This window comes from Medicago truncatula, chromosome 3 (assembly GCF_003473485.1).
Source record: "Medicago truncatula cultivar Jemalong A17 chromosome 3, MtrunA17r5.0-ANR, whole genome shotgun sequence".
Classification (NCBI taxonomy): Eukaryota; Viridiplantae; Streptophyta; class Magnoliopsida; order Fabales; family Fabaceae; genus Medicago; species Medicago truncatula.
Window position 1 is genome coordinate 33553282 of NC_053044.1, and position 23004 is coordinate 33576285.

The 23004-nt window shown below is 35.9% G+C and overlaps 1 protein-coding gene across 2 annotated transcripts in view; it reads right to left on the reverse strand.

Annotated features, from left to right (window-relative positions):
- Positions 1 to 486: 486 nt before the first annotated feature.
- The window catches only part of LOC25489250 (albumin-1), a 91477-nt gene continuing 68959 nt past the window's right edge, over positions 487 to 23004 (reverse strand). Inside the window, exons 1-2 of one of the 2 annotated variants that reach the window (XM_013605158.3) lie at positions 1441 to 1689; positions 487 to 1224 (exon numbers count right to left, since the gene is read on the reverse strand). In XM_013605158.3, the coding sequence (XP_013460612.1) occupies positions 887 to 1224; positions 1441 to 1492 (390 nt within the window). In that variant the 5' untranslated portion in view covers positions 1493 to 1689 and the 3' untranslated portion in view covers positions 487 to 886. Of the gene's footprint in view, positions 1225 to 1440; positions 1690 to 23004 lie in introns of those variants that run through there. The other variant, XM_039831394.1, reaches the window with a different exon arrangement.

The window sequence follows — 23004 nt, forward strand, 5'->3', positions numbered from 1 at the left end:
GTTAGGAGAAAAAGAAAAAAAAACTAACACAATTCAACCCCCCTTTTTGTGTTTTTTTCTCACCTTCAAGAATCATGTTTTGGAAAATTTTACCATCTTTCTAAACAATGTAACTCTCTTCTGCTAAGCAGTTTTGTCTACTAGGTTGCACCCTCGTAACTATAACCTCGTTTGGGAGACCTGTCAACCGCATCTTTACTGCTTCAAAAAATGGGCCGATGTCAAACTCAGCATCCCCCATTTTGTCGTCCTAGCTGAACGTGTCCTTATCATACACATACTACATTGCAAGGTCATGTTTAGAATATTTTGTCTCAAATTATTTCTCATTTTTTAATATTGAGATAGTATTAATTATCGGTTTTCAACAAGATTCGTATTTATTTATTTCTCAGCAAACATACACTAATTAGTCCTCCCACCAAATTCATATTACAATAAGGACAATTTAATAAAAAAAAAAAAAAGATTTACAAAAGAAATGAATGAGAGTAAATTATTTTCTTAAGATTGTGTATTTTACCTTAATTAACAGCAGATGTGAGACAGAGGGAGTAATAAATTAAACTAATCCTAACTTTCATGATCTTCCATAGGCATACAGAGTAACAAAGCTATGCTTTATTCCAACAAACCCCACAATTGATAATGTTCATAATCCCCAAAAACATATATTAATTAAACAACAGGCCTAACAAAAGCATAAGACATGCTGATGAAAAGCAAACCATGCATATACACATCATTATTGAAATTTGTATGGATATTAAGAAACCCAATTATTTAGTCGGAAACAAAGACTACTAATTTAAAGTACGTAGATGCATACTATCTACCATGGTAGGCTTTTTTTGACATATCGATATTAAGCAGCAACGGACATCTTCTATAAGTCATTCTTGAATTCAGAGGTAGAGGCTATCTTGAATGCGTTTTCTGCTTCAGAGATAGAGGCAAAACACCAGCCATATTTGATATCAGAATTAGCAAAACGAGCACAAAAATTCCCACTACCCTTCTTTGTGCATTCAGTATGAGTTTCGCAGTAGTTAGGATGTTCTTCAACCTTCTTTTTAATAGAAGAATATGAGACGCACACGCCAGCCCAAGTAACAGGATCGATGGGATCGCAAACACAGCCACTGGGACAAGAATCATTAATATAAAAAATGCAACCCCTAGATTCACATGATTCTCCTTCTATTTTCTTCATCGGGAACATTACTGTAAATGACAAAGCTAATTAAAGTTTGAACAACATACACATACCACCATTATTATGAGAATCAAATTAGTTACCAATTTTAGAAAGAAAAATATTGGGAATATAATAATTCAGTAGACTACCACTATAGTTGAGAGTTTAATTTCTCATGATTTCGAAAATATAAATAGAAATGCATGGTATATATTGGTCAGAAAGATGATTGAAATACGCACAGAATGCAGCAAGCAAGAAGACAGCAAAAGGAGCGAGCTTAACATTAGCCATTGTTTCAACAGAAAGAACCAGCTACAATATATATTTTTTGATTATGAGCTCAGCTTTGTATTGCATTAGTTCATTTCTTGCATGCATCAATTTATAGACAAAATAATGTTTTTGCCTTATCCATGGATCCTGAAATTGTCCTATTAAATTCAAAAGTGAGGGACACGAAGTTAATTTAATACACAAGCTGAGGTAATTGTTAAAGGCTTCTGTATGGTATCCCTCTTAAAAGAATAAACTTCTATATGCTTATCTATAACAGAGGGTAAACAAACACACACTATGTACAAGGATCGACTACTACTATAATAACTGAGAGATTTAAATTAATAAAAAATAAGCTGAAAAATAAATAAATAAACATTATCGACATATAAAGATTGGCGACGTGGCATCAACATCTTAATTTGTAATGCAATAGTCGGCACACAAGTTATTTTCAAAGGGAAATAAGAACTCATAAAAGTCTTTACCGAAGGAAATGAAAATCCCTATTTTCCAAGCGATTTCCAAAAGGTTGATACTGGTATAATAAAGTATTAAACTCAAGTTATTGGGCATTTATATTCATAAGTTAGAGTCCATTAGATTTTGTTATATATTCTCTTATAATCTTTTGTAATGTTAAGCTATTGATGTTCTCTGAAATCCTAGTCGTCTTTGTTGTTCATATTCTCTTGTTCTCTATTTTGTATTTGTATATTTTTTTTTGACAAGTGTTTGTATTGTTAACAGATACTCCCCCCATTTCAAAATACATGTAGTATTTTGACAACGTTCATTATTCACATAACATACTTTAACCATATTTTTTAACTAATATATAAAAGCAAATGTTAGCATATAAGATGATGTTCGATTTGTCTCGGTCAATATTTTAAAAATATCAAATTAATGGTCAAAGTTATGTTTTGACATATGTGAATTGATCGATTACGACATATATTTTGGAACTGAGGAAGTAGTACTTTGGCGTGCAAGGCATCTACTCTCATCGGCGTTTCACCATTCTACCAAATGACCCTGCCATGTAAATTATGTTTCCATGTCTCCAGCGCGCAGTTAAATAATCTTTCTCAAAGATTAAAATCGATGTTTTATCACCTTTAACATAAGCACTAGTGCAAATTAGGGATACAAGACCTGTTTTTTTAGAGATTTAAGACCACTTTTAAACAAAAGCAGGTCTGAAATCTCTAAAAAAATAGGATTGTATCCCTAATTTGCACTAATGAAGGTTGAAGTAGTTGACTCAACGAAATGTTGCAGACGTTGTTTAGGGCTTGTGCCAAAGTTTTTTTAGTTGTGCACGATGTTTTGAAATAGGTTTAGAGACTATTGTTTGTGGTTGAAACATATAAATTCGAGACATGACCATTTAATGATGTCAATAATTTATTTTATTTTTGAATAGGCAAAAAGAAGCTTTTATAAAATCAAAATGCACCAAATAACACAAGATATGCTAACCTAATGCTAAAAACATGGAAAGAACAAAGTCTGTGAATAACAAATGCCCTTGAGAACACCTCAAACAGTAACAAAGAAATTAGGAAACTAAAAAAAGAAAAACTTCTACTTGATGGATGTACTCGCAAAGAGTACATTAGTAGTGATCCTCCCCTCTATCATGATGGGAGATGCTTAGGTTAAGGTTAAAGGCAATTTAGAGGGGTGATTTAGATGGGAAAAATATAGATATACATCCTTTTTTCATACCAATCTTATACACACCCTATGTGGGAGGGTATTTTGGTAATGTGTAACAAAGGATATGTAGTTATTTTGGACCCACATTGCCACATGCTGCATTTATGTGTGGGGGTTTAAGGGGTGTATGCGACCTATGTGTGTCTATGTATAAGCACTCATTTAGACAAGAGCTCGACAGGATTTCCCCTGGTCTTACATATCCATAAGGATCTTAGGGAATTAGAGCTATGTAGTTCTGTATTAATTGGGACGTAGGTTTATAGGTCTAGCAAACAAGGTCATCCTATGAAATTGGAGGCCCAACTCTCATAGTAAATATATGTCCCTAGAAGAAAAAAAAACACAATTTTTTTAGAAGGTGTAAAATGTTTATTGTGTTTGTTTTTTTTTAGAGAATAATTATAATGTTTATTATTAGAGCTTTGCTATTTTATACGATAAATATGGGCCAAAAATGTCCACGTGAGCAGACATCAGTTGGCATGGACAATGCATTGTAATATGCAGGACGAGCTTCAAACCCCCGGAGACCCACTTATTAACCTTATAAGGTGAATTCTAGCCACTAGGCTACTTGACTAGTTCACCCTTTTTTTCTTCTAAAGATTCACAAATTCACCTTAGAAAATTGTTCAAAAGGGAGAGTAGATTGAAGCTTGGGGTAAGGTAAGAAGAAAGTTTATATTCACCATTTAGTGATTAAGAGTGATATATAGTGGTTATGGGTTATGTTTAATTATGTGACTTTCATGATATTTGTGTTATGTTAAGTTGATTTTCGTTCTAATTGATTATGCTAATTATGGGTATGATGAACTTTGTGAATTTAAGTTGTTTTTGTGCTTAAACTCATACTTGATGAATAAGTTGTACTTGAGATTTTGACTTAAATGTGTGAAAATCATGATGTTGTTGTTGAACGTTGTTGGATTCATGATAAATGTTCTTGATAAATGGTTGGCTATATGTGGGTGCTGTTTGTATGGAAATTAAGTGATAAGTTGATGGATTAAAAGTGATTTTTGAGTTTTGAAAAATTGAGTGAAGAATCATGAATTTAGAGATGTAATTTGTGCTTTGATGTGTTTTAAATGTTCCTTTTAATTGTATTAACCTTGGGTGATGTTTATACAACGATTTTGGGACAAATGCGATCAAAAATTGGTTTTTGGGGAAGTTTTGGGAGGGTTTCCCGAGAGAAAGCCCATTTTCTGGGTTCCTAGGAGCAGGGAGCTCGCTGGGCGAACAGATGTCTCGCCGTGGCGAGATATGCAGAACAACACATGCAGTTTTGTGCATTATGTTTCCGGACATCCCTAAGTGTTCATTATGTGATATTTTGATGTTGTTTTGATGAATTAGGGTATGCAACCATTCTTGCTTGAGAATGAATGAGTTATGTGATTTTGAGACGAACTTTGACCATAACATGAACATGAACTTGAAATAGAATGGAGTAAGTTTTTTCTCAAATGAAATGTTGATGTTATGATTGAACTACTGTGATAATTAATATAGAAGAAACATGTAGGGTTGACAACGATATTTATGATTGTGTAATTTGGTTTTTGTTGAAATATGTGAAAATAGACGAACTTTGGAAAAATAGTTGGACTTTGGCGAAATGATAAATTATGGCATGATAACTTGCAAATGACTTTATGTTCTTGATAATATGATTAATAATGATTGAATTAGTGATTGATATGCATATGTTGAATTGATTAACTAAGTGAAAATGCTTAATCTTCTTTAAATGCAAATTATGTTAAATGAATGATTGTTGTTTCTTGATGTGATAAATGCTTGATGATGATTTTGGTAAAGAAGATTTATTTATGATAATAAATTCATTATGGTGTATGTATATATGTATAAATGATGATTAAATACATGTATATAAAGTGGTGATGTTGATTATATGAAGATGATTGTTTTGATGATGAATATACATATATAAAGTGTTGATGGAAGATGTTGATGATGACCAGTGACGATGAAAATATATATATATATATATATATATATATATATGTATAAAGTGTTGATGAGTGTTGATGATTTGTGTTATAGTGTGTGAATATATGCGGTGTTGAGTCATATATGTTCATGCAAACATGGTAAAGTCCAGTGATGAAAAGTGTTGATGAGTGCTGATGGGATCAATCGGTAAAATAACTCCAACATCCAAAATGATATCACGTGCATTTAGAGTCGTGTCTAGAACATTGAATGCATATGAGTCTATGTGAATGTTTGTGGAGATTTGTACATGATTATATTTGTCCTTTGGTGATACTTGTAAACTTGTGATGATGGTGATGAAATGAAAATGATGGGAACATATCTTGGTGATTTCATTTAATGATGATTATTTTGGTGAGGATGGTAAAATATGAATTATATGTACTTGACTTAGTGATTCCTTTAACGATGATGACTTTCTTATCTTTACTCTTGAAATGATGAATTGTAATTGTTTGAGATAATTAGGTAAGAATATATGTGAATATTGTATGTTTGTGATGAACATGTATAATTGAAGATGTAAAATGTGATGATATGTTATTTGAAGAAAAAAGATGCGATGGTGTAATTATGTGGTAATATGTCCTCAACAACATATATATTCCTCTCCCAACCATGTCATATGTTTAGATCTTAGTTAAATTATTTTCAAAGTAATCTCATCGGACACGTCGATTTGTGTTTAATTATGCATTCAATAATTATTTTATATTAGTAATCACAATAATGAAGAGAATGATGATCATCAATTTAGATTGAAACATGCCATTATTTAACTCTTAATCACTTGGTAGAATGCATCTTGTTTGTATGATTTGCAGCCGTCTCAAATTATTAAGTGATAGCTACCTTAGAGGCCTATAGAAATTTGTTCAATAAATAAGTGATTAATTTCTTGATCAGTCATATATAGCATATAAATATGCAATTGATGTGCTTAGGTTGCACGTAAAGGTAAAACACTGTCAGCAGGATTTGGATCTTTATCAACAACCAAAGAAATCTTGTGGAGTTTTATTTGAATGAGCATGATATGAACCGACAAACAGAAGATTTGAAAAATTAGATTTATTCTATAATTTATAGGTTAATTAAGTTTTTAATCCCTATAAATATTCACAATTTTGTTTTTAGTCCCTACAAAATTAAAATCACACTTTTTAGTATCTGTTACATTTTCCTTAAGCATTTTAGGGACCAAAAATATTGATGGAAATTTTTGACAGGGACTAAAAATGCTGATGGAAAAATTTTATAGCGATCAAAAAAATGTGATTTTATTTTATAGAGACTAAAACAAAATTCTGAATATTTACGAGACCATTTACTTAATTAACCCTAAATTATATACATAGGGTTTTTTACACAATTATCTTTAAAGTGGAATACAGGAGCTGATTTTCCATCCAATCTACACCTCTCTTTTTTTATTTTATTTCTCCTCTCTCTCCTTATTTTGTGTCTTAGACATAAAAGTTGATTATGCAATAAATAAAACTGAATAAATATAAATACAAATACAAATATTCCAGTCTTATAACTGGACACACCAAAATAAATAGTGGTACTTGCTGACAAAATGATTTTGCTTGCAAGAATATGTACAACCAAATTTGTTTGTCACAGACTAAACTCCGTCTTAAAGTTTGTAAAATTTGAAGTGATTCTGACATGCTGTAAAAACGTGGTATGGATATCTTAAAATCTAATGTAGTATCTAATCATTTGAAAATTCACCATCTCCTACTAGTTAATTTAAAATATAGTATAAATAATCATTAATAAAAATAAGTTGAACATTAATTCTTTTTGATTAATTGCAATCATTTTTATGTTCTTTTTGAAAGGAAGAGTAGTGGCCGTTGTTGGTTACGAAAACAACACAAAGGTTCTAAAGTGTGGAGTCTATTTTGCATGTCATGTGGTTTTTGTGTGTATGGAATAATTTGGAAACAGAAGAACAACAAAATTTTCCACCATAAGGAGGAATCAATTCAACAACTTTTGAACCAAATAAAATCTACTCTCTTTTAGGTGGCTAAAGGCAAAACATGTAAATATTATTTTTGTTTATCATAACCGGTGGTTAAGCCCTCTCTCTTATTTGGGTATTGTTTAATGGCTCTCTTTATGTGCTTCGACGTTGTATAATTGTGCAATTTCCTTGATTACTTGAAAAAATATATATTAGTTAAACAACAAGCCTATCAAAAGCATAAGACATGCTGATGAAAGGTAAACCATGCACATACATCATTACTCAATTTTGGATGAAAATTAAGAAGCCTAGTTATTTAAAGTAGTTTATAGATGCATAATATATATTGTGCTCGTGATTTTCGGATATCAAACCATTAATTGATTTGAATTGTCAATCTTTGAACTCTCGATTTTTATTCGTGGGAAGGAAAAAATGAGTAAAAACCCTTATCGAGACTTTGGATTCGGGGGTTGGTTACGCGAAGGGAAGGTGCTAGCACCCTAAGCGTCTACGGTATTCCGTAGGAACCTCTTACCTAATTTATCTTGTGCTAAATTCATTGCTTATTTGAAAATTATTACCTAAAAAATCTAAGTGAAAGAATGGAGGGAGAAGAAGTATGTTTTTGGTTATTTTTATTTGATTTGGAAGGATAAAAATCCCATGCCTACATACCCTTAAAGAAAAGGGATCAAAACCAATGTAGTTCACCTAAAAAGTTTCTTTTTGGTGGGTTAGGTTGATTTTAAGATATTTTTGAAAATGGGTTTTTAGAAGGGAAAGAGGCCTCAAGGCATGAGATAAAATAAGGTGAGGTTGGTCAAATTTTAATTACAAGAAATCAAATCTATTATGAATGTTAATTCAATTAAGCATTTGATTAAGAAAATAAAAGGAAAACACTTGGGTTACAAACCAAGGTTTATTAAAAAATATTTTTGGAGTTTTGCATATTTGATTTTTTTGTGGTTTTTGAATATTGGACTAAAATTAAACTAACGGAGCATAAAAATAAAACGTAGGTACTTCATGGTGATGTTGGATCACCATAAAGACCTTTAACCTAAATTATAAAGCATAAAGAGAGGCATACACACGCACGCACACATGCACCTACGACTATTACATAAAAGCCTATGATACATTCTAAAGTTTGCGGAAAATAAATGACAAGAAAAATAAATTATTTACATTAAGCCTAGTTTACATTCTAACATAAATGACATAGATAAATAAAACATGCATGAGAGACTATAAAATAATGATTACGATGCTAAAAAAAAAACAAAACAAAATAAAAGGCATGAAAGAAATAATAAAAAAAAAATGAGGTTCAATCACAAGGTGGGGGGGGGGGGGGGGGGGGGGGGGGGGTGCAGCAGTGTAACACCCCGTTTTCCCAACGTGAAAATTTCATTTATTTAATCAGAGTAATTCACCTAAACGGAATGTCACATTCTTTTCTTAAAATCATAAACTGAATAAATAACTATTTATCCTTTTAAAATTCGATAACAAAATCTTTAATACTTTGCAGCGGACATTATTCAGTGATCAAAACAGTCTTTGGCACAAGGCCTCATCATTAATATCTCATACAAATCCGATCAATATCTTATTCATGAAAATTCTTTAAGCAATACGTATGGAAAAGAAAGACAACATTAAAATTCCCATCCCTTTATGTATCAGAGCACCTAAGACACTTGAGCCACCACTCCTACTAATCATTAATACCTGCAAGTTACTCATACGAAGAGCAACATTTTCAAGCAGAAGGGGTGAGATTTCACAAAACAATAATATCAAGCATATAATTCAATAATTATATTTAACAACACAAATAACTTCATCTATTAGCAATAATACTTCTTAATGTATAATTCTTAATAATCCAACCAACCTCTAATTATCATTTACTTTATATTCATTACATTATAAATATCATCATATAACACATATTAACCAAAACATAACAAACATAGATCATCACATCATAGTCATAGTTCATATATAGCATAACAACATCTTAATCCTAATTCATATACAACATAACAACATCATTAATTCATAATAATAATTATTCGTCAAACATCTCATTATTAATTCATGAATAAAAGACAACTTATCAACTTTAACATAACCATCATCAAGTACACTTAACAACTCATAGATAACATCATGTAATCATCATCACTAATAACTTAAACTACAATATAATATAATCATCTCTTATTAATAGTAGTAATTATCTACATCATAACATAAACATCTTCTTATAATAATATAACAACAACGTAACATGATATTCACTTAATAATAATAATTATTATATATACATCATCTCTTCATAATATAATAATATAACAACAACATATTCATGATATTCACTTAATAATAATAATAATTATATATATACATCATCTCTTCATAATATAATAATATAACAACAACATATTCATCTTCTTGTATTAATATAACAACAACGTATTCATCATCTTATGAAAATATAATCAACACATACTAACACCAAAATCAACATCATAAATCTTCAACATAAACATCTTAAACAATATCATCTTAAACATCATAGCATCTTTGATAAACAATTACCAAGTAATCACAACATTCGATCATCATCAATAACATAACATAATATTCACTTAATAATAATTAATCATATATAGAACAACATAATCATCACTTATTAGTAACAATTATATGCAACATCATAACAACTTAACAATATCATAATCAACATGTTAAACAACATAACAATATCATAATCAATATCTTAAACAACATAGCAACGTAACAATATCATAATCAACATGTTAAACAACATAACAATATCATAATCAATATAGCAACGTAACAATATCATAATCAACATGTTAAACAACATAGCAATATAACAATATCATAATCAATCTGTTAAACAACATAGCAATATAACAATATCATAATCAATATCTTAAACGACATAGCAACGTAACAATACCATAATCAATATCTTAAACGACATAGCAACGTATGAATATCATAATCAACATGTTAAACAACATAGCAATATTTTAGTCAACATCATATAATTCACATCGTATAATCTTCGTAGGTACTTCTTTAACAACACATGGGTAGAACACCACTCGACAAACTCATGGATGATAATTCATCGACAACGACCTTGACTCGACAAATGCGACAATGCAACTTAGACACTTTATATGCATGTGGTACCAATCGTCATCATAAGTATTAATATACTTTTATCGTGCGGAGGACAAAACTCCTAAAACGTGCGGAGGACAAAGCTCCTAATCGTGGTGAGGACAAAGCTCAATGAAATGCTATGCATGGACTCTTAACAACAAGACACCGTAATCATCGTAATCAACATATCATCATGCATCCAATAATTTGGAGCTAAACGTCATCATTTCATCATATATATAGACATCATGTACTTATTTAAATAACAACAGTAGCACAGTCAAGTCACACAATAACAGAGAGATATCAATATATCAATTTCAATTCACAACATAACAATATTAATGTGAAGCATCAACAACTTAAACATCAAACATCTTCCACATAAGGCATATAAATATTTCACATAATCAACAACAGCAGCATAGGCGACACATAAACATCTCAGGATATAACAATATCAAATGATAATCAACAACAACTCATGCAACTTAGTTAAATAACAATAGCAGCATAATCAGATCATATCAACAGCTTAATATCAATTCATTTTCAACAACTTCCTAATCATTCAATAATAATTCAAGTAATGCAATCAATCAATAAATCACATTATAAACACTTAGCATTTCAATATAGCTTCACAAATAACAGTTAACATCTTAGATAGGTCTCATTAGTACCTAAAGTTCCATTCCTAATCCATTCAAACGACTCAGGTCTCAAATTCCTCAAAAGCACTCAATTCTGGATGTGCTCGCGAGGCGAGAGTTCTTACTCGCCATGGCGAGTACCACTCATCTCCCAAACTAGTGTTGTTCTGGGTTCAATCTGATCCTACATTCAATCCTAATCAATACTAGGTATGTTCAGGCACTCTAAGGCATCCAAGGTCCAACTAAAAAGGTCGAAACACGAAATCTAACATACACTCTGCCTTAGCTCGCTATGGCGAGTAAGGTGGCTCGCAGTGGCGAGCTGCATCACACAACTCGCGAGGCGAAGGGGATTGCTCGCCATGGCGAGTTGAACTAAACAACTCGCGAGGCGAAGGGAAGGGCTCGCGTGGCGAGCGATGAAGTTCATCCCTCGCGAGGCGAGGATCATCCCTCGCCAAGGCGAGCGATGAACAGAAGCTCGGGCAGACTAGGGTTTTTCTCAAAAATCCATCATTCAACATGTTTCAAAGCTTGGTTTTGATTCCAGAATTCATCCTAAACATATTCTAAGGTTAAAGGACAGTTCTTTCATCAATCTAAACAAGTTTTACCGTTTGATCATCAATCTTTAGGGTTTTGACCTAATTCCAAAACTTTTCTAAATCAATCCTAACTTTGTCAATTAATCATCAAAATTACAGCAATCAACGTTATTGAATTATGAGTCTTACCCTTACCTTAATACACAAAATCGCAGCCCTCCTCTTGGTGTTTCCTCTTCTCTTGACTTTTTCTCCCTTTTTCCAAAACTGGTCGTACGTACGTTATGTTTTTCTAAACTAGGTCTCTCCTATTTATATAAATCTTTAACCTACTTATTTTTCTCTTAAATCCAAATATTAATATTCTATTCTAATATATACATATATATAAAATATTTCTAGAACAATAATAAATAACAAATATATTTCTATAACATATATATATTTTCATAACAAATCATTTATATTTCCATAACGAATCATATATATTTCTGAACCAAATAACATATATTATATTTCTAAATCAAATAACATATATATATATATATTTCTAAATCAAATAACATATATATATATTTCTAAATCAAATAACATATATATTATATTAATAAATATATAACATATATCATAACAAAATATCACTCATTAAAATAAATCATATAAATCATACAAATCATATAAATGTATTCTAAACTCATTAAAAATATTCAAATAATTAGAGAGGGCGTTACAACCAGTATTATGGGGTGTGCAGTATATAAAGAGGAATTGAAACTGGGCCTTTGGAAAACAGATGGAGCGTTGGGCTTAAAGGGAACCGGTTTTAGGTCCGGTCCGGTTCAAGCGCTGAACCGGTTCGGCCTAATAGTATATATAGGCTGTGGACTGGTTTTTTCATTTTAAACATGGATTTCTCTCTCTACTCCCTAAAACCTAAACAAAGCTCTCTTCTCTTTTCTTTCTTCTCCGGTAGAGAGATGGGCGGCCGGAGGTGGCTCCGACGCGGCGGTTGGCCGTCATCGACGGCGGCGCCGCCGCTCCCAAAACAGTTTTGTTTAATTTTTTTGTTGTTCCTACTCGGTTTTTTTACCTCTGTCCGTTTTTAACACTAAAAAAAATCAAATACCTACCCAACAGTCCTAGATCTAAAAGACACGAAATTATACCTTTCCTTTCTCTTCGATCTGCGACGAGGTGGTTATGATTCTGGTCCGTTTGTCCCTGATAGGTTCGACGCGATGGTTACTCGGAAACAGTCCTATGGTGTTCGGTTTGAGCTCGTCGACGGTGTTGCTGGGTCCGATTTGTCTCGTATTTTTTTGTCTGATCGGTTGTGTTGTGTGTGGTTAAGGGTTTCGAGGAAGGGTTTTGGTTGATTGAGTTTCGTATTGAAATTGGTGGTTTATGGTGTTGGCTTGTGTGGGAAATTGTTTATGCAGGTTTCTGATTTTTTCGTCTACAGGTTTGCGGCCAGGGTTTTTTATCTGTTTGCGGCTAGGGTTTTTTTGTGTTTTTTGGTTGTGGAAATTGTCCGTGAACAGTTCTGATTTCCTCTCTTTCTTTTAAAGGCTAATACAAATTCTTAAAAGGAAATAGATTAAAGGACCATGAATCGGCTTGATGGGTGATTAAGTGACTGTTAAAGGCTGAAACGCGTTTTAGCTTGATTTGGAAAGAATAATCTGACTTTTGGCACTGATGGAGTGGCGTGTTTGAGAGAATGGACCTCGGAAAAAAAAATAAAAATCTAACCTATTGACACTTTATTATTCTTTGACATTTATTATCATAAAAAGAAAAAAAAGAAAGAGAAAAATAAGACCTAAAAATGGAAGTAATGATAATAAAAGATAAAGGTAAAATTAAAACAAATAAAACTAAAAGACTAATAAATAAAAAAGTGAGGAGAGGGCCCGCAATCGGAACAAAAATGAGGTATTTTAAAATACCTCTCTGCCGAATTTTCACTGAAAAAATCAAAGATCGATCAGAGTCAAGTGACGCGCGTCATTGGGACCTTAGGTCAAAATTTAGGGTATGACAGATGCCCCTATTTAAGTTTCTCCGTCACAGGGATTTACAAATGTCAACTTTGGAATCCATGGGTCGAAGAGACTTAAATATTAAGTACCCTAATTTTGACCAAATGAAATACCAAGAATACCATGCTCATAACTGTAATAATATGAATGCTTACGATGCACTTACGAATGCAAGGATAGTGAACACATACTGACTGGGGGACATACAGATAAACATTATTGGGGAGGAAAAACATTTACCATTATACGGAAAGAAATATTGTCTATTACCTTTACTGGGGTAAAGACCAAAATACGAAAAGAAAATACCGTCAATTACCTTTACTAAGGTAAAGACCGACATATGAACATAAATACTGTCAGTTACCTTTACTGAGATAACGACCAACGTGTGAAAGGAAATACTGTCAGTTACCTTTATTGAGATAACGACCAACATATGAAAGGAAATATCGTCAGTTACCTCAACACGGCTAACGATCAACATACGGAAAGGAAACACCGTCAGTTACCTCAACTCGGATAACGACAAAAATACGAAAAGGAAATACCGTCAGTTACCTCAACTCGGATAACGACCAACTTACGGAAAGGAAATACTGTCAGTTACCTCAACACGGGTAACGACCAACTTACGGAAAGGAAATACTGTCAGTTACCTCGACTCGGATAACGACCAACTTACGGAAAGGAAATACTGTCAGTTACCTCAACACGGGTAACGACCAACATGCAAAAATGAAATACTGTCAGTTACCTCAACTCGGATAACGACCAACTTACGGAAAGGAAATACCGTCAGTTACCTCAACACGGGTAACGATCAACATGATAAAAGTCAACTGCTACCAGTACGAGGATAGCTTACATAAGGTATTAGGGAGCTGAAATATATACTGAGACAAAGACCGCTTGATGGGACCTGCCCCTTGAAATAATTAGTGACAAACTTGAAACAAATGTATTGGGGGTGACGCTTTTACAAGATGTACTGAAATGAGACACTAGGTAAAAATGCAACAATGCATGAATGATATTGGTATGCATGCTATATATGCATGAATGAAATGAACATGTATGAGGCACATATGACAATATAACGGTAAGATCATTGAGGGATGATTGGGCAGGTCCAGAACTGAGATGGCCCGGTATCATAGTACAAACAACTCGGTAATCTTCATCGGGGATACCTTTTACTGGAGATGAACCAACCACTGTCGGGGTAGAGCCCTTTAAACCAAACACTGGCGGGATAAAGCCCAAAATCAAACCACTGGCGGGCGAACAACCCAATAATCAACCCAATGATGGTGATACGACCCAACAATCGAACCACTAGCCGAAGTCGCCATTCCAGAAACTGAACGGATGTACTCTTGCAAGCTCATGCTTCGAATAGTCATTGCTTTTTCTTTGGTATATTAATTTTTGTGAAATCCCTAACTTTTGCCTGGACCGCCCTTTTGGGTTTTCAATCCACCGGGATGCTCTTTTTTGCCTAAGCCGCCCTTTTGGGTTTTCAACTTAGCGAGTTTTTTTTTTTTTTTTTTTTTAGCAATGCCTATGTCTATGCTCTTGAATCGAATGTTGACACATGCTTCTACGATACATAAATTAAAGATAAAATATTTGTCAATTTTGCTCTTTTCAAAAGAAAACATAAAGATTTTAAAAGAATTTTAAAAGTTTTTACTTTAAGTATTAATAGTAAAAATGGAAGAAAACTTGCACAAAAAATAAATAGGAACTTCAAATAAAAGGCACAGGCTCAAATTGATTTAAAAGAAATGGTAACCAGCCAAAGGCATGGCACCACAGATCACAATGTTTGGAAAATGGTAATTAATATGGGGAAGGTACATTGAACATAATAACCATCATACTTCCTAACAACTTTGAATTCCACTGTTTAGATTGCTTCAATATCGAAGATCTTTTGACGGCTAAGGTGCCCCAAGTGAGTGATGCTTCATCTGATGCAGTTACTTGTCATAATCCTTAATTTTTGCATAGATCGCCCTTGCGGGTTTTCAATCTATCAGGATAATCAATCAATTTTTTTTTTGTCTCTAATTTTTGCCTGGACCGCCCTTTCGGGTTTTCGGTCCACCGAGACGCTCATTTTTGGTTTAGACCGCCCTTTCGGGTTTTCGACCTACCGAGCTGTTCTTTTATACATATTTAGACAAAATATTTCTTGACTGCATCAGAATTCACAGGACGAGGTAACTCCTCTCCATCCATGGTTGTAAGAATTAAAGCACCACCAGAGAAAGCTCTCTTCACTACATAGGGACCTTCATAATTAGGTGTCCACTTGCCCCTGGGGTCTAGTTGAAAAGACTTGATACTCTTGATCACTACATCTCCTTCTTTAAATTCACGGGGACGAACCTTCTTATCAAACGCATGTTTCATCCTTGTCTGATATAGTTGTCCGTGACACAAAGCAGCCATGCGCTTTTCCTCAATCAAATTCAACTGATCGTACCTATTCTGACACCATTCAGCCTCTGACAACTCAGCTTCCATCAAGACTCTCAAAGACGGGATTTCAACTTCTACGGGGAGTATTGCTTCCATACCATACACCAAAGAAAAAGGGGTTGCCCCTGTTGAAGTACGCACTGAAGTACGGTAACCATACAAAGCATAGGGTAACATCTCATGCCAGTCCTTATAGGTGACCACCATTTTCTGCACAATCTTCTTAATATTCTTGTTTGCAGCTTCGACCGCACCATTCATCTGGGGTCTATAAGGAGAAGAGTTATGATGCTCGATCTTGAAATCATCACATAATTCCTTCATCATTTTGTTGTTCAGATTCGTACCATTATCCGTGATAATCTTGTTAGGGACACCATAGCGACATATGATATTGTTCTTGATAAACCAGACCACCACTTGCTTGGTCACATTGGCATAAGAAGCCGCTTCAACCCACTTGGTGAAGTAGTCAATGGCCACTAGTATGAAACGATGTCCATTGGAAGCTTTTGGTTCGATCCGACCAATCATATCAATACCCCACATAGAGAACGGCCACGGTGACGAGATAACATTGAGCATAGAACATGAATCTTATCCGCATAAATCTGGCACTGGTGACACTTCTTGGCATAGTGATGGCAGTCATCATGCATCGTTATCCAGTAGTAGCCTGCTCTTAATGCTTTCTTAGCCATTGAATATCCACTAGAATGGGTCCCGAATGAGCCTTCATGTATCTCATGCATTAATAAGTCTGCTTCTCGTCGGTCCACACATCTGAGCAAAACTGAATCAAAGTTCCTTTTGTACAAAACATCTCCACTCAGAAAGAAGTTACCAGACAATCTTCTTAAAGTTCTCTTATCTTTACGGGATGCCCCAAGAGGATACTCTTGAGTTTGAAGAAACACTTTAATATCATGAAACCACGGCTTATCATCGAAAATCGCTTCGGCTGCAAACACATAAGTAGGCCTATCAAGAAATTTGACACTGATCAGCGGCACGTCGTTGCCCTGATTCACTTTGATCATTGAAGATAAAGTAGCTAGGGCATCTGCCATTTGATTCTCATCCCGAGGAATGTGGTGCAGCTCCACCTTGTTGAAGAAAGTCAACAGACGTCTTGCATAGTCTCTGTAAGGTACCAAACCATCATGGTGAGTTTCCCATTTTCCTTTGATCTGGTTAATCACAAGAGCTGAATCTCCATATATGTCAATATTTTTAATCCTCAAGTCAATGGCTTCTTCAATACCCATGATGCAAGCTTCATATTCTGCAATGTTGTTCGTGCAATCAAACTGGAGTCTTGCAGTGAAAGGAATGTGAGTACCCTTTGGAGTAAGGATAACCGCCCCTATTCCATTACCATAGACATTAACGGCCCCATCAAATATCAAACCCCACTTAGAGTCTGGATCAGGACCTTCACCAAACAATGGTTCGTCACAATCTTTCATCTTTAAATACATGATCTCTTCATCTGGAAAATCAAACTTGATAGGCTGATAATCTTCAATTGGTTGATGAGCTAAATAGTCAGCAAGAATACTACCTTTGATGGCTTTCTGAGTGCGGTAGACAACATCATACTCGGACAATAACATCTGCCAACGAGCAATTCTTCCTGTTAAAGCCGGCTTCTAAAAAATGTACTTGATTGGATCCATTTTGGATATCAACCAAGTAGTGTGATTAACCATATAGTGACGAAGACGCTTAGCAGCCCATGCCAAAGCGCAACAGGTTTTCTCCAGCATAGAATATCGGGACTCACAATCAGTAAACTTCTTACTCAAGTAATAAATGGCATGCTCTTTCTTTCCAGTCTCGTCTTGTTGACCCAACACACAGCCCATAGAATCTTCTAACACGGTCAAATACATGATCAAAGGCCTCCTTTCGACTGGAGGGACAAGAATCGGAGGTTCTAACAAATACCCTTTTATGCTGTCAAAAACTTTCTGGCAATCTTCCGTCCAAACGATCCCTTGATCTTTACGGAGTAACTTGAATATCGGCCCACAGGTGGCAGTCATATGAGAGATGAATCTAGAGATGTAGTTCAATCTTCCTAGAAAACCTCTAACTTGTTTCTCTGTCCTTGGAGCAGGCATTTCCCTGATAGCTTTGACTTTGTCGGGATCTATTTCAATACCCTTCTGGTTGACAATAAAACCCAAGAGCTTGCCGGATCTAACACCGAAGGTACACTTGTTAGGATTCAAACGGAGTTTGTACTTTCTCAACCGTTGAAACATCTTCAACAAATACTCAACATGTTCTTCTTCAGTGCCTGATTTGACGATCATGTCATCCACATACACTTCAATCTCTTTATGTATCATATCATGGAATATTTTAGTCATGCCTCTCTGGTAAGTGGCACCAGCATTTATCAACCCAAACGGCATTACTAAGTAGCAGAAAGCACCCCAAGGCGTGATGAACGACGTCTTTTCTCTATCTTCTGGAGCCATCTTGATCTGGTTATACCCGGAGAATCCATCCATGAAGGAGAATACCTTGCATCTAGCAGTACTATCAACCAATACATCAATGTGAGGTAAAGGGAAATCATCTTTCGGACTAGCTTTGTTCAAATCCCGATAGTCAACACACATTCTGACCTTACTATCTTTCTTTGGAACGGGCACTATGTTGGCCAACCATTGAGGATATTCGGAGGTGATCAAGAAACCTGCGTCAATTTGCTTTCGCACTTCCTCTTTGATCTTGAGAGCCATATCTGGATGAGATCTTCTTAACTTCTGCTTGACTGGAGGACACTCAGGCTTCAAAGGCAAACGGTGTTCCACAACATCATGGTCTAACCCCGGCATGTCTTTGTAGGACCATGCAAATATATCATCATACTCTCTGAGAAGCTCAATTATATTTTTCTTGACAGACGCCTCCAACGACGCTCCAATCTTAATTTCTTTTTTATCATCCTCAGAGCCCAGGTTGATTAACTCTATTTCTTCCTTGTGAGGCTGAATGGCTTTTCTTTCTTGCTCTAACATCCATCGGAGCTCATCGGGAATCTCTTCATCCTCTTCTACCCAAGCCTCATAAATTGGAAACTCAAAGTTGGGAGGCAGCATAGGGTCACCATGTTCAACGGGCTCATGTATGTTCAGTCTGCATATGATTCATGATTGATTTTTTAGTAAGATAGTGAATGCAGACCTTTGAAATTGATTTTTTTTTTTAAAAGAAAAAGAGAACAAGTTTTTTTGTTTTTTTGTATTACCATTTTTTCCAGAAAAAGCACTAAAATATAATAACGGCCGTGACAGAAACGACAATTTTCATTAATACTGAAAACACACTCAAAGTAAAAACAAACCCTGCAAGATTTCACTTTCGTCTGGGGTAGGACGAAAGGAGTTTTCTTAAAAAAACAAAAAGACAAACACATTACTTAGAAAGAGGTATCGCAGAAGGGATGTCAACAGCAATCCAATTGCAGCAGTTTCCACCAGGAGTCACAAAGTCAGGTGCCACCTCTTCTGATTGATCTTCCAAGATTGCATTAGTCTTAGGTGGCGCATTAATGAATCCGGCACTGTGAAAGGTACCCCTAGTTGGGTCGAACATCATTTGCTTATTGCCGGAGAAACCCAGACCTTCTTTGTGCTTGTTCTCGGGCAGCTGTACTAACTTCCCCCAGCCTTCAGCTTTTCCTTCTTGAATTACTCTCTGAGCATCCTTTAGAGAGGCCATGCAAGTTTCACCTCTTGTAGTACCACTTTCAACCGAAAACCCCTGGAATGATGTTCCATCCGAACTTTCACCACCAATGATGGAAAAAGACGACAAATGGCTAACCAAAAGAGCTGATTCCCCACTCACTGTAACAAGCTTTCCACGACTCACAAACTTTAGCTTTTTATGAAGGGTGGATGTTACTGCCCCGGCTTCATGAATCCATGGTCTACCAAGTAAACAGCTGTAGGAAGCTTGAATATCCATTATCTGGAATGTAACTTTAAACTCTTGGGGCCCAACAGTGATAGGTAAATCTAATTCTCCCCATACCTTCTTCCTGGATCCATCAAATGCCCTTACTGATACGCAACTAGGCCTAATAAATCCATCTGAATATGTCAATTTATCAAAGGTTGTCTTCGCCATCACATTGAGGGAACAACCGGTGTCTATCAAGACATTGGAAAAAGAATCTGTTTTGCACATAACAGAGATATGCAAAGGCCATATTATGATTTTTTCCCTCCGCTGGGAGGTCTTCATCACTAAAACTCAGATTGTTGCATGCTGTCACATTTCCAACAATGCTCCCAAATTGACCCAAAGTCACATCATGGTCTACGTAGGCTTGATTCAACACTTTCATCAAGGCATCCCTATGAGCATCAGAGCTTGTCAATAGTGACATGATAGAAATCTTTGATGGAGTCTGCAATAACTGATCCACTATCTTATAATCACTTTTCTTGATCAACTTCAAAATCTCATCATTATCAGTTCCACTAGGTTGAACCACACTCTTACCCTTGCTAGGATCCGGTACTGGCATGGACTCTATCACCGGAGCTTTCTTCTTTGCTTGCACAACAGCCGTAAGAATACGTCCACTTCTCAGAATTTGACTATTCTCCGCAATGTTACTCACGGAAGTTGAGGGACTCAAGGATATCTCTTTACCATTCTCTATGCTTGTAGGTTCATAGTTATACGGCATGGCGTTTTGAGAGAAAAACGGACTGGGTCTTGGTACACAAATCACAAGAGGAGTAACGACTGGCTTGGAATTGTCCTTGAACACCGGAGTAACACCGTCAATTGGCTTCGCACTATCCTTGAACACAGGAATTACAACACAAATGCTCTTGTTCTCCCTTGTGACAACCAGCTCTTCTCGATCCATTAGCCCTTGCACATCATTTTGAACCTGCACACAGCCGCGGGGGTCCACAGAACATACCTCACAACTATTATGATTGTGGCTAAACATAGCTGCCTTACACATTTTCACATGTAATGGAACCAACGGAGTTTTGATATCTTGAGAGCGAGTGACAAGACCCCCTTCTTGATAATCTTCAACCATGTTAACAGTAGGCCCATGGGGTGGCAGAGGATTGTTTGGAGCAACAGGGTTAGGGTCAGTAAAGGATAAATCTTTGTTATGAATCAACTTTTGAACTGCTTCTTTAAGGGGGGTAACAGTGTTCAATGTCATGTCCCGGTGCCCCTTGATGGAAGGCACAATTTCTATCAGCACGGAACCATGGGGGTAAAGGGTTCTGCACACGAGGAGGTGGTAGGGTCTGAACAAGACCTCTAGCAAGCAACGAAGGTAACAAGGCTTCATATGTCATGGGAATAGGGGGAAATTAGTTTCTTTGAGGGCGAGGCTGTTGTTGTTGAGCTCGAGGGCGAGGCTGTTGTGGCTGTGGTGGTGGGGTATAGTATAGTTGCTGATAAAACGGTTGTGGCTGATAAGGTTGTGGTTGATATAGTGGTGGATAATATGGATGGGGTGTTTGAGGCCTTTGTAGTTGATAGTTTGGATTTTGTGGAGCTGGGGTAGGTGGTGGAATGTTAGCAACATAGGGGTAGCTGGAGTATACAGGCTGGGATCCGCCATGGGCCACCATGCCAACCTCTTGAGCGTTCTTCTTTGAGTACCCATTTCCGAACTTCCTATTACCATTAGATGAACCACCTGAAGAAGCACCATCCTTACTCACACGTCCCTTACGGACCCAATCTTCAATGCGCACACCCATATCTACCATATCGGTAAACTTTTGTGAAGCACAACCAAGCATCTTCTCTGAGTAGAAAGGGCTCAGAGTCTCATAGAATAGATCGGACACTTCCCTTTCATCCAGAGGCGGACGGATTTGAGCAGATTTCTGAACGAAGCGCTGAGCATATTCCTTGAAAGATTCCTTATCACCCTGAGTCATAGATTGAAGTTCTTTCCGGTTAGGTGCCAAATAAGAGTTATATTTGTACTGTTGGATGAAAGCATTGGCCAACTCCTCAAATGTAGTGATGCCCTTCAAATTCATGTACCACGTATGTGCGGGACCAGTCAAACTGTCCTGGAAACAGTGAATAAGCAGAGGCTCATTATTCTTGTGAGCTATCATCTTCCTGACATATGTGACTAAGTGCATCTCAGGGCAAGTATCCCCTGTGTACTTTTCAAAGATCGGCATTTTAAACTTATGAGGTATCACCACGTCTGGAACCAAGTAGAGGTCATTCACATTCTGACTGAACATTTCTTTACCGCGGATAGTCTTTAACTCTTTATGCACCGCCTCAAACTTTTCTTCCAAGTTTCCCACCCTATCATCACCAGCCACACTATTGGAGTAATAAACTTGATCTTCTTCTTGATGAGCAGCATGAACGAGGGGTCCAGCACAGGTCATAGTGGCCTGAGGAAAAGGCTGGCCGGACTGATAAAACGGTGTTTGTTGTTGACCAAAAGGGAACTGCATTTCCGGTGCATTATGACGAACACCTTCATTATTTGCGAGTGGCATGCCCCACGGATAGCCTGGCGGCATATGATACTGAGGAGGGACAGAAAAACCAAGAGAGCCAGCAGGACGAAACCCTGAATTATACATGTTTGTCATATCACCAGAGGAAAACTGATTCACCAAAGGCTGTGTAGAACCAAATAGTTGCAGTAGAAATTGGTTGGGTCACCGGAGAACCAGCAGGCTGAGAGACTTCAACATCTGCCCGAACAGTCTGAACAACTTTTGCTTGAGAGGCTTGTGCCTGTGCGGCCATCATGTCCATCATCATTGCAGTTATCTTCTCCATACCTTCCTTGAGGCTA